Below are 13,511 nucleotides of genomic sequence, written 5' to 3'. Positions count from 1 at the left end.
ATAACATTCTCTAATCACAATGCAGTAAAACTAGAAAGCAATAGCAAAAACAGAAACTGAAGAGCAATAGAAAAGTTGAAAATTAAACAAAAGGAAACAAACAAAAAACTACACCTGAATGGAATATTATTCAGTCTTGAAAATGAAGGCAATTCTGACCTATGCTACGACATGAATGAACCTTGAAGACATTATGCTAAGTGAAATAAGCCAGCCACAAAAAGACAAATACTGTATGATTCCACTTACTTGAGGTATCTGGAGTGGTCAAATTAACACATCACATTGGAAACAACATATAATGGTCATTTCCAGGGGCTGGGACGAGTGGGGAGTGGGGAGTTGTTTAATGGGTATAGACTTTCAGTTTTGCAAAATGAAAAAGTTCATCTTATATTTTGCACAGTAATGTGAATATACTAAACATTACTGAACTGTACATTTGAAAAGGGTTGAGGTGGTAAATTTTATATTATACGTATTTTAAGAAACTTTCTCTTAGTTAATTCTCAAAGTGTAAAATACCTTTTGGAGAAAAAAAAAAAAAGGATAATTCCCAAGGAAGTAGTGCGAAAGACAAGTCAAAGGAACGAGCATTTCTGTGGTTATTGTCTAAGTTTCACATAATCTCCAGGGGAGGATTTAGAGGGGTAAATTCTGAACAGCACAAGCTCTGAGAATGACACGTTGACACTGCTCAGAAAAATGTTGGTTTTCTTCCTGCACTTAGTCAACAAGCATGTGTGCCAGGCCCTGTATTAGGCCCTGGAGAGACCAAAAAGTATTGAGTCTGTCTCTCCCCGGTGAGGACAGCCTGGGGGAAGGCAGGCTTTGGGGAGTTATGTACCTCATGAACCAGAGCCTGGCTGGACCCTGCCTGAAGGGCTACAGGAAGGGGAGGAGGAGGGGGAAGAGGCCCTACCAGGACAAGGACATTGGAGCTGGCCTCTAAGAGAAAGCTAAGATTTCACCAGCGGAGAAGTGCTGTGAAGGGCAGTGCAGGCAGAGGAAACCACAGAGCAAAGCCCCAGAGAACAAAACTGAAAATTCTGTTCAGCCCCACCAGGTACTTCCAAGCAGAAGGAAAAGGAGAGGAAGAGGGAGTACAAACAGCCAAGGGTGGGTCCTTCTCCTCTCTGAAGTTAACGCCCTCCTTACCTGGGCTTCTGATTGTGGCCTCCTCGCGGTGACCACAGGTAAATCATCTCACCTCACTGACAGTCAGCTTCTTCATCGACAAAATGCAACTGATAATGCCACCCAGTTTCATGAAGATCAAATGAGATAAGGTGTGTTAAGAGTCTAAATGTCCATCATCGGATGAAGGATAAAGAAGATGTGGCACATATATACAATGGAATATTACTCAGCCATAAAAAGAAACGAAATGGAGTTATTTGTAGTGAGGTGGATGGAGTTAGAGTCTGTCATACAGAGTGAAGTAAGTCAGAAAGAGAAAAACAAATACAGTATGCTAACATATATATATGGAATCTAAGGGAAAAAAAAAAGGTCATGAAGAATCTAGTGGCAAGACGGGAATAAAGACACAGACCTACTAGAGAATGGACTTGAGGATATGGGGAGGGGGAAGGGTAAGATGTGACAGGGTGAGAGAGTGGCATGGACATATATACACTACCAAATGTAAAATAGATAGCTAGTGGGAAGCAGCCGCATAGCACAGGGAGATCAGCTCTGTGCTTTGTGACCACCTAGAGGGGTGGGATAGGGAGGGTGGGAGGGAGGGAGATGCAAGAGGGAAGAGATATGGGAACATATGTATACATATAACTGATTCACTTTGTTATACAGCAGAAACTAACACACCATTGTAAAGCAATTATACTCCAATAAAGATGTTAAAAAAAAAAAAAAAGAGTCTGGAGCCTCACACACACTCAGCACACAAGAACTGCTGATGCACATATTTTATAGATGAGGGAGCATTCTTCAACTCAACTTTATTCCTTATTCGCTCTGAAGGTTTTGATGGCCTTGTTTCTTCCTTTCCTGAAGCTTCTTCCAAGATTCTCTCTACACACTTATACACCAGGTTATCAGTTCCCTGAGGAAAGAGAAAAAGTTGATTCTTCTTGCTCTCTCCAGGACCTGACACTTGTCAAAAAGAATGGACTCAGCTTCAGGCAGCCTAATCAAAGTCACAGCCACTCCATGGTGCCAACCACGGTGCCACAAACACCTGGGGCCCCAGCAAATACTACAGGGGCAGCAGCATCTTCTATCTTCTGCTGTTTGGGGTTTTGTCTCCTGTACGTGGCAGATAGCATCCTTCGTACCAGGTAAGTTACTTTATTTGTTAACTAATTGACATATCAACAAACAATTGCAAAAGTTGCACTAGAGATCTGTGGAAAATGCAGTGGGGACGAGGAGGAAGAGCACTTATGCTTCACAGAGGAGCAACACGAGATGGGCTTTGAGTCAGGAAAGGACATGGGGGTTAAAGAAAGAAAATACAGTTAAGGAGTAGAGCTAGGGGTCCCTTGCAATAGTTGGCAAGGCTGAGCAACTGTTTCCCATGAGGCCATGCCCGGTGGCAGGGACGCAGCAACTATTAACCTCCTCTAGAGGGTACTTTGCAAATCCTTCTCTCACTGCCACAGCGCTCTCGGCCTTACATCATTGGCCAGAGCTATTTCCCTAAGGAGAATGGAGCTCTGCCAGAGTCCCAGAGTGAGCAGTAATGGAGCAGAGATTAGGATCTGACTGAGGTATAGTCCTAGCTTTTCTATTCTTAGCTCTTAGGCTTTTATGGAACTCTGGGGGTTGAGCTGCCTTTTTTTTTTTTTTTTTTAACATCTTTATTGGAGTATAATTGCTTTACAATGGTGTGTTAGTTTCTGCTTTATAACAAAGTGAATCAGTTATACATATACATATGTCCCCATATCTCCTCCCTCTTGCATCTCCCTCCCTCCCGCCCTCCCTATCCCGCACCTCTAGGTGGTCACAAAGCATAGAGCTGATCTCCCTGTGCTATGCGGTTGCTTCCCACTAGCTATCTATTTTACGTTTGGTAGTGACAAGGAGAGAGAGTGGCATGAGCTGCCTTTTAAAAGCCCACACATGGAAAGCATGGTGGGTACAACTTGCTCACCAAAAAAATTAAGTTAGAGCTCTAAATCATGGCTGATGTTAGAATAAATTCCAGATGGCTGAAAGCTTTGAATGTAAAACATAAAATCATAAAAATAGTAAAAGAAGAAGATAGATGAATATTTATCATTTTGCAGGGGAAGGGGAGTACAGAAGTTTAACACCAAAGGCAGATAATAAAGAGAAGACTGACATTGGTTAAAAAAAAAAATCGGGACTTCCCTCGTGGCACAGTGGTTGAGAATCCACCTGCCAATGCAGCAGACAAGGGTTCGAGTCCTGGTCCGGGAAGATCTCACATGCTGCGGAGCAACTAAGTCCGTGCACCACAACTACTGAGCCTGCGCTCTAGAGCCCGCAAGCCACAACTACGGAGCCCACGTGCCACAACAACTGAAGCCCGTGCACTCTAGGGCCCGTTCTCCTCCACAAGAGAAGCCACCGTAGTGAGAAGCCAGCGCACTGCAACAAAGAGCAGCCCCTGCTCTCCACAACTAGAGAAAGCCCATGCACCGCACTGAAAACCCAATGCAGCCAAAAAATAAATAAATTTTTTTAAAAATCATGCACAAGAAGCCTGGCACAAAAGTAGAAATATTAAGAAAGAACTTCAGTTTCAGACTTTCAGATTTAATGGGCCCTGGGCCATTCCTTGGGATGGTTAATTTGGAAACTGCATTTGGAGTATCTAATGAAATTATCCCCTTCTCCTCACATTTGTACTAATCAGCCAGCTGCAGGGGGGATTCACCCCAGACCAAACCACTGAGCATAGGCTCTTGGACCAGAGGCAAGGTCTTGTCCCGAAAAACTAATGCCCAGGAAGGGAAGAGGACTGTCGTACCCAAAATACAAGGCAGGTCCTCTTCTTCCTTACATACCCCATCGATACCCAACCAGCATGTTCCACTCCTCCCACCAAGTTGCTACATGCAGACTCAGTAAACAGAACAGACAAGAACAAGAATGCACAATTAAAACATGGACAAACATCTAGAAAACTACACATTTGAGTAAAGTCAAGACTATGAAAGAGGGCCATCAAAATCCACCATCAGAAAAACTAACATCAAGAAACAGAATTAATAACTACTAAAGAACAAGCCTTCAGATTAAGTGTAATTAATAGGTTCACAAGAAATGTGAAAGGATATTTCACATATTAAAAAGAATCAAGTGGGGATTTTGGAAATTTAAGAACTCAGTTTTCCAAATAAAAATTCAATGGACTGATCACAAAATAGATATGGCTGAAGAGTGAAAAACAAAGTTGAAAGATCAAGTGGAGAAATTCTCCCAAAATGCAGTTCAAAAGACCAGAGTTGGGAAGTATAAAAGAAAATTTAGATAGGAATTCCTTGGTGGTCCAGTGGTTAGGACTTGGTGTTTTCACTGCCGGGGCCTGGGTTCGATGCCTGGTCTGGGAACTAAGATCCCACAAGCCACATGGCATGGCCAAAAAAATAAAATAAAATAAAATAAATAATAAAAAAATAATAATAATAAAAAGAAAAGAGGCAGCAGCCAGTTTGGCCCACTGGCTGTAGTTTGCCAACTTCTGCTTTATGGCTTTCAGTGCCCTCATTTGTAAGATAGGGACAATAATTATACCTACTTCATAGGGTTGTTCTGGGAATTAAATACGGTAATGTGTCAAGTACTTTGCTCATTGCCTTACACACACTAAGGTGCCAATAAATGTTAGCTATCGTTGTTGCTGAGGTGCTTGTTGATGTAGGTGCTGAGAAGGAAGAAGAAGGAGGTCATGTTTATTCAGCACTACTGTGCACACAGCAGGGCCAAGTCTTAAAGGGACTTAAGGGATTTCATTTAGTGATTTTTATTTCTTAATAAAAACACCTCATGTTGGGGCTTCCCTGGTGGCGCAGTGGTTGAGAATCTGCCTGCTAATGCAGGGGACACGGGTTCGAGCCCTGGTCTGGGAAGATCCCACATGCCGCGGAGCAACTAAGCCCGTGAGCCACAACTACTGAGCCTGCGCGTCTGGAGCCTGTGCTCCGCAACAAGAGAGGCCACGATAGTGAGAGGCCCGTGCACCGCGATGAAGAGTGGCCCCCGCTTGCCGCAACTAGAGAAAGCCCTCGCACAGAAACGAAGACCCAACACAGCCAAAAATAAATATAAAAATAAATAAATAAATAAGAGATTACCAAAAAAAAAAAAAAATACCTCATGTTGGCATAGAAAAAAAAGTTGGGGGAGGGGGGAGAAGGAGGCATGGAGGATGGATCCAGAAGTCCTACCATCCTATTTTATAGGAATTCCATAATGAGAGAACAGAGGGAATGGAGGGGGGAAAAAAGAAGTAAATTATGTCCTACTTCCTAGAGGTGAAGAAAGGAGTAACTCCTTTCTCCTCGGCATCCCTCTGTGCTCAGAGAGACCTGAAGCTAGGAGAGTGCCTCTCTGGGCTGCCCTTGGGTTTACCTGCAAAGTTGTAAAGCGATATTCTTGCCGTCTCGGAATTGGTCTAAGCGAGGTGTGTGTATGTGTGTATGAAGCATGTCTTCTTGTGTTAGTATTCTTACATTCCCATATATGTGATTTTCTTGTCATGTAACTTGCAATTACAAAACCTTGGTTCCTGAGGAAGCATTGGTTTTCAGAGTGGGAATTGATGTGCGTTTCAGAATGGCTGACAGATTTGGGGTAGATAAGAAAGCACGTTACATGTCCTCAGAGGCAGTTGATTTATGAAATAGTGCTTTTACAATATCCTTCACATATGGTATCATTACCTCAAAAAAAACAAAAAAACAAAACCCTATTTGGGTCACAGTAAAATGGCACACTGAGCACCAAGAATAGTTTTTTTTAAAAAGACCTACACCTGGATTAATTATGATAAAATTTCAAAATACCGAGCATAAGGGAAATTCCAAGAAGTTTTGTTCCATCTCCCTACATTTGTAAGTGCATATTTCTAGGAAGGGGGCCCAGAACAAGTATCAAGTTCTCAAAAGAACAACCAAAAAGGAAGTCGAAAAACCACTGGCCTCTGTGAAGGCAACTTCTCCAAACAGGGGGACTGGTGAAACGGGGCTTGACCCCTAAGTGACACCCTCCCCCAAAGGTTGTTCCAAATCTGGATCTTTAATTAAAAAAAAAAAAAAAAAAACCTCATGCTGCCATAGGGGAAAAAAAGAAAAAAAAAGATTAGGAAGCATGGAGGATAGATCCAGAAGGTCTGCCATCCTGTTTAATAGGAATTCCAGAATAAGAGAAGAGAGGGTGTGGTCCCTTTCACTCCTTTTTCTTGCATACTTGCAGAAGGAAAGTTTGACCAAGCTCAAAACCAGACTGCCCTTAACTCAGACAGCACATTATTATATTTTCTTCTCTCTGAGAGGAACAACTACAAAGGTTTTCCTCCAGGAATGTGCCTGCTTTTTAAAAAGTCTCTAAGACTCAAGAATGCTAGTGGCATTTGCTACTCTGAAAATCTAGCTGGGGAAATGGGGTGGAAGGCGGGTCCTGAGAGCCACTGCTGCCTTGCAGGGCTGGAGATGTGGAGATGTGGGCCTGATCAGTGTTCAAGCTGCGTCTGGGAGGCTGGAGACTTGGGCTGGAGACTCAGCTCCACTACTTCCAACTGTGTGATCAGTGTGATCCAGGCAGATCACCTTTACTTTCTGAGCCTGTTTCCTGGTCAGTGAAATGGGAACACATTTGTTCTGCCTCTCAGGGTAGTTCTGAGGCTAAGATGATAAAACAATGAAGATGTTCTGAGATAGCAAATTCTAAACTAAGGGTCACTTATGCAGATGCCTTCAAGGGCCCCTCAGGTAATGCAAATTTGTGAAGTGGCCAGCTTAAGACACTAGGGAATGGTGGAGACCCTGACCTAATGAACACTCTTGAAAGACAAATTAGGCCCTGCGTCACCAGCCTGTGACCCCTGCTCTAAACAAAAATAAGGGTAATTAGAACAAAGCAGCTCTCAAAATTCATGTAAAATAAAATTCTTTTTTTTTTCCCCCCCTGTTATGGGTTCAATTGTGTCATGCCCTCTCAAAAAAAAAAAAAAAAAAGTAGAAGTCTTAACCCCAACAATATGAGCTTATTTGGAAATAGGGTCATTGCAGATGTAATTAGTTAAGATGAGGTCACATTGGAGTAGGACTGGCCCCTAATCTAATATGACTGGTGCCCTTAGAAGAAGACAGTCATGTGAAGACAGAAAGACACAGGGACAAGGTCACATGAAAACGCAGGCAGAGATTGTAGTGATGCATCTACAAGCCAAGGAAACGCCGGGATTGCTGGCTATCATGGGAAGCTAGGAGAGAGGCATGGAACAGGTTCCCCCTCAGAACCTCAAATGGAGCTAATCCTACCCTCACCTTGATTTCAGACTTCTAGCCTCCAGAGCCGTGAGAAAATAAATTTCTTCGGTCTTAAGCCAGCTGGTTTGTGAAATGTTGTTATGGCAACCCGAGGAAACTAATACACTTCCCTAAATGGAACTTTATTTTACAACAGACATGAATTTCTGATCTTCATCATGAGTCAGTGAATCTCCCAGCTTAGCTGCTAGCAGGCCCAAGGACTAGGGTGAGGCACATAAAGTGCCAGGGCCCACCATTTCTGGATGCAATCACTCTCAAGTTCCTGCAAGGGCCGATCCTTACGGTGGGTGCCTCCTTGAGAGCTGGGCACCTCTGGCTATGTCGGAGTGTGTGGCAGTAGTCCTGCTTGAACGCTTTATCTAAAATCTTTGAATGGTGCTTTGGAGCTAATTATAAAATGTAGTTTCCAGCCACTTTAACCCAGGGCAGAGCAAACATGTACTTCTCACCATCTCAGAATACTTCCGTTTTGCTTAAGATGGAGGTTGAAGGGTAGCAGAAAATGCCACCCCAAAATGTGACTGTAGGAGTTCAGGACATGCCACTCCAAAATATGCTGCTTTGATATATTGATTATTTGGGGCTGTAAGCACTTGAAAAACAGCAAATGCAAGGAGGGGCTTTCTCTGAACTCCCCTTATCTGTCTGAAGACAGAACCTCCTGTCTTCCTATGAAATGAACTCAGTTGTCATAAATCTATTCCCCAGGGGTAGCATCAGCTAGTGAAAACTGACTCTTATCAGAGGAGAGGAGGCCATAAATCATCCAGACACACTTTGTCACAAATTATCCTACCTCCCATCTATTCTTCTAAGGGCCCATTCATCTTTCGTAAAAATCATTTCCTCTCTTCTTAGGCCTAAATCCCCCTTCACCTTTCCCTATTAAGATGGTATTTAATCCTGACTTCTAAGCCACCTTGAATGTGGCCAGACAAGACTGTGGGTCACACCCCATTTGCAGCTAGCCTCCTGTTGCAGGGCAGCTAAGCCTTTTCTTTCCAGCGATATTTGTGAGTAGTTCTGGATCTTGGGAGAGTTGCATCTTTTGCACCCTTTTTCAGGACAGCTCTTGCGTCCATAGTTAACTCATAAAAGTTTTGGTTTTGAGTCACTTGATAGTTATACCTTTGGTATAAAAGAAAAGGGAAAGAGATAAGTTTTAAAAAGAAGTTCAATATTGTCAGAAATATTTACTGTTTGTCCTGGCTGAAATCTGATAAAATAAGATATCGAAAGGATGTTTTTAAAAGAGTTCTATGGTCAGAAGATGGCCTAATTGGAAGCTGATATTCAGAGCCTGATAGAAGCTTTTTTTTTTTTTTTCCTCTCACTTTCTTTTTTACCTAGAGGTTACAGTAGAGGATGAACAAAGATGGCAGCCAATACCAAAAAAAAAAAAAAAAACCCCAAAACAACCAAAAAAACCCCCAAACATTTGTTATAAAGCAGAAACTAACACACCATTGTAAAGCAATTATACGCCAACAAAGATGTTTAAAAAAAAAACACAAACAAACAAACAGATTATGAGAGAAGTCTGCATTACACATGAGTAGAATTCACCCCATAAGTCAAAGAACTTTTCAAAATTACAACGGAGGGAAGGCAGAGGGGACTAGATATTTGAGGTGTTAAGAGACAGGCTGACAGAGCAAGCTTAGTGACTGGCTTTATAAGTCTACCACTTAAGACTCTGTGTTCTTTATTTACAGAGAGGCAGAAAAAAGAGTTCAGAGAAGAAGCCAGGGTCATAAATTAAGATATCTGAAAGAGAAGTTGGGCCTCTCTTTCCATTTTCTTACACTATTTGTTTCCTTCACTTGAAAATATTGTTAGACCAAATTGCAATAGGGCTTACCAAATAGACTCCGTTATGCAGTTTATTCATGCACCTTGCTAGATCCTGATTTCCCTATTTGATACGAAAAGCTGAACTTCCATTCTTTTCTCTGCTAAAATGCCTAAAAAATCTATATTTAGGAGATAAAGAAGCACATTTACAATATGCTTAGCCTTGGAGTCTCCAAGTCAGGGTTATGGAAGAAACTATTCTGAAAACTATCCTTCCGTAACCCAACATGTTCACACATCACAAGTTCTTATCAAAGTTATGGTTGGGTTTTCACATTTCCAGGTAAAAAATCTGTTCCCTGGCAGTCCTTAAACTTTACCTGACAAATATTGTACACCCTCAATCCAGGCTCCTCAATCTCTAACATCCCCATTAACACCCCAGCAAACAACAAAATATATCCACTTATCACAGTTTAATCCCACTTGAGCATCTGTAGCCACTATTTTGACATAATCATGTTCCAAAAGCTGACTGAGTGTCCAACAGCAGCAAAGGATAGACATGTTGGCGCCAGTAATACTGAAGTTTGGTTTTTAACTGCATTTTTTTGTCAGTTTGGCTGGGAAGATTTGGACAGCTGGAAGTGAGCTTCTCCATCATTTTCTGTTTCTTTCTTTGTAACAATTTTCCACCTGTGAAGCCCAACACCCCACCACCAAGTGCAGCTGCAATTCCTGCCACTTTGAAGCCTGCAAGGAGGCCAATCGGACCCCCCACCACTCCTCCGATGAGTGCACCTGCCACAGGCAGAGCTGCCAGCTTGTATTTTGCAGCCTTCCCCAAGTTTTTGGTTCCCTCTTCAACATTCACAGCAGCACTGTTGACATGGTCTTCAACGCTGTCAATCTTCTCCTGCTGAGAATTCACTAGGAGAGAGAAATCAGTGACCAGTTGGCTAAGTTCAATTAAGTCCACTTCTAAGGTTTCCCATGATTCTGCAGCATTTTGATCTCGAGGAATTTCAGGCAACACATATATCTGAGTCATACTCTGAGGATCAGGTTCATCTTCAGTAGTGTGAAATGTTCCACCAACAGTCATGGATCTGGTCAAAGAAGGCTGTAATAAAGTTTCTTCATCATTAAATTGTTTCTTAAGTTCTTCTACAGATTCCAGATGGAGCTGAAGAAATTCTGCTGTTGCTGCTGATGCTTCTTCTTTAACAGGATCTATCATTCTCTTCAGAAGTTCAAGGTCATCCTTTTGGACTTTCAAACAAAGCTTCTCCATTTCTCGGATATTGGAGCAGATTTGCTTCTCAATATTTATCTGGTGCTTTCTTAACCTCTCCAGGTCTGTTGGGATTACTATCTTAGTAAATTTCTGAATAGCTGGTTCAAGAAGGCTTAATTTCACTTTTTCTTCATCTTCAGACATCCTAAAAAAATGTTGTATCTCTTCTACTTGCAACATCTACCTTCTCCACTCATGTAGAAAAACCTCCCGCCGGGACGTTTGAGGCTGGTCAGCTTTTTTTTTTTTTTAAACATCTTTATTGGAGTATAATTGCTTTACAATGTTGTGTTAGTTTCTGCTGCATAACAAACTGAATCAGCTATATGTATATCTATATATCCCCATATCCCCTCCCTCTTGCATCTCCCTTCCACCCTCCCTATCCCACCCCCCTAGGTGGTCACAAAGCACCGAGCCGATCTCCCTGTTTGATGCAGCTGAGAAGCTTTTTTTTAAAAAGACTTCTCTGTTTTATTTGATCGTGTTCCTCCCATGAGGACCTTCTGGTCAACCGAAACCCTCTTTTTTTTTTTTTTTTTTTTTTTTTTAGCAACTTCTTACTCAATTTATTATGTATTTATTTATTTTTTATTTATTTGGTTGTGTTGGGTATTAGTTGTGGCACGTGGGCTCCTTAGTTGCAGCTTGAGGGCTCCTCAGTTGTGGTTTGTCGGCTCCTTAGTTGTGGCATGCGAACTCTTAGTTGTGGCATGCACATGGGATCTAGTTCCCTGACCTGGGATTGAACCCGGGCCACCTGCGTTGGAAGTGCAGAGTCTTAACCACTGCGCCACCAGGGAAGTCCCAACTGAAACCCTCGTCTCGAACCCCTGCTGACTGCATTCTCTGCCAGTTGTGTCCACTTCCTTTTTGTTGACATGATTTTGCTATGGATAATTTGAAACTTCACTGGGAAAACTTAAGATCTCCCCAGACTGGCTCCTCTAAGACCTCTTCCTTCCCATATCCTCTGCTCCTCCTTCCTCCTTTTGCTGCCTTCCATCTTCCATTCAGCTCCCTTGAATCCTTTGCTATGTCCCCCCTCAAACTCCTACCTCCTCCAGCCGTCTGCCCACCCTGCCAGACCTTTCCCTTCCCACTTCAGCCCCTCAACTCCCTATAGTCACTTGAACTTTAGGCCCCCATACCCTCCATCAGCGGCTCTCAAGGGGCTCAAAGACCTATAAAAGCAATTACTTGGGGCTAAAAAGGAAACAGGAGGTTTTGGAAGTTGGGAAAGTGAAAACTCTTAAAAGTCTTCTCCACAAATACAAGTGAAAACTTTAGCCATCTAGTGAGTAACCTTAACATATTCATCTGCCAGAAACACAATTTGGATCTAACTGTTCTTTCATGTACTAGTGAGTTTTGAATTAATGTACCTGACATATGGCTAAAATTTTTAAATGAAAGCTGTAAGATCTCAGTTTGCATTTGTCTGTATGTTTATGTATGTCTTTACATGTATGTTATGTATATGTGATATTTTTCCACCTCTGGATGGTGGTGCCAAAATTGATTTGTAAAAGAGCTCTATTTAATTGGCTTAACGAAAAATAAGTGCTAGGCTTATAACTACTGAGCCTGCGCTCTAGAGCCCGCAAGCCACAACTACGGAGCCCATGCGCCTAGAGCCTGTGCTCCACAACAAAGAAGCCATTGCAATGAGAAGCCCGCGCATCACAATGAAGAGTAGCCCCCTCTTGCCACAACCAGAGAAAGCCTGCATGCAGCAACAAAGACCCAAAGCAGCCAAAAATAAATAAATAAAATAAATAAATTTATTTTTTAAAAAGTAATAATGTTTAACCTTCTTAAGTTATATTTGTATGGGTGTTATATTATCAGTATAGGTGTTCCAGAAATTATATGAAATTCCTAGAATCTGATATGTCCTGGTATAATGTTATCAGTCATAACTCTAGTTATCATCTTAAAATGTTGTACGACACAGAAATAACCAAATTTCCTTGTCAATTGTGTTTAAATGAACTCTCATCAGGTTTTTAACCATGGCCATTTTTAAGTCTTTTGATCAGTCACAGACAGTTATTGTTTTAATCTGATGTTTCCTGAAAGCTTTCACAAGTAGCTATGATCCAAAAACACTTTGTCTTCATATTCATGGAAAGGACTTTGATAAGTACTCTAGAATATCAGTTTCCAATAACTTTGAGATCATACCATTGAACTGGGTAAGAATTTCCAGAACTCAAATGGAAAAACAGAATGATTCATAAAACTACTAGCTCAAGATCAAGCAAACAAGGATTAATTACCTGGGACTGAATAAACTGATGAGAATGATTACAATAATTATGACTTTTTGTTTGAAACATTGCTAGTTCTTTAATGCTTTGTTTTCTAGATTTAAGAAAACTTTTCTCTCTTCTCTTAAGCTATCTATGATTTACGGCAATTTGGTAAAGTGTACCTTTGTAAACAGAATTGAGGCATTTATCTTTTCTCCCTACCTGATCCCTCCAGAATTCAGACTCTTATTGAGTATTCTTATTTTCATGGCAATATAACTATTTGTGTAAGTTTCATAAGAATCTGTTCTCCTTGTGATAGGACACAATTGGAAACATTGGTTATATTACTAAGGCTTTGACTAGGATATCAAATTTGAGAATGATGTACATAGAATCAGATATGGCCAGACAGCTTTAAGGAAATAAGGTTGACTTTAAGGAGCCAATGCTTATTAAGCTCCCTTCTGAGAAATTTCCTGGTTCCTTGATTTCAGGGTTTCCAGCCTTACCAGGTGAGTAAGGAAGATCAATTCCTGGCAGACCCAGGAACCTCAGGATATTTGGGGGACTTGGAGCACAGAGGAATTCACCCAAATGCATAGATATGCATGTGAAGTCTGATGATGAGTTCTTGGCTTGGCTTCCTAGCCTTGAAAGTCTTTTAAAAGTCCA

General features: G+C 41.6%; 1 protein-coding gene and 1 long non-coding RNA gene across 2 annotated transcripts in view; both read right to left on the bottom strand.

Annotated features, from left to right (window-relative positions):
• The window catches only part of LOC130708445 (uncharacterized), a 52,362-nt gene that overhangs the window by 19,863 nt on the left and 18,988 nt on the right, over positions 1–13,511 (bottom strand). The gene's annotated exons all lie outside the window — the stretch shown is intronic.
• Positions 9,625–10,791, bottom strand: LOC130708444 (syntaxin-17-like). Its single transcript, XM_057548743.1, has one exon. The coding sequence runs from the start codon at positions 10,759–10,761 to the stop codon at positions 9,802–9,804; it is 960 nt and encodes a 319-aa protein (XP_057404726.1). The 5' UTR covers positions 10,762–10,791; the 3' UTR covers positions 9,625–9,801.

This window comes from Balaenoptera acutorostrata, chromosome 6, assembly GCF_949987535.1.
Source record: "Balaenoptera acutorostrata chromosome 6, mBalAcu1.1, whole genome shotgun sequence".
In the NCBI taxonomy this organism is placed as follows: Eukaryota; Metazoa; Chordata; class Mammalia; order Artiodactyla; family Balaenopteridae; genus Balaenoptera; species Balaenoptera acutorostrata.
Note: the sequence above shows the minus strand (reverse complement) of the source record. Positions and strands in the feature narration are given on the sequence as shown.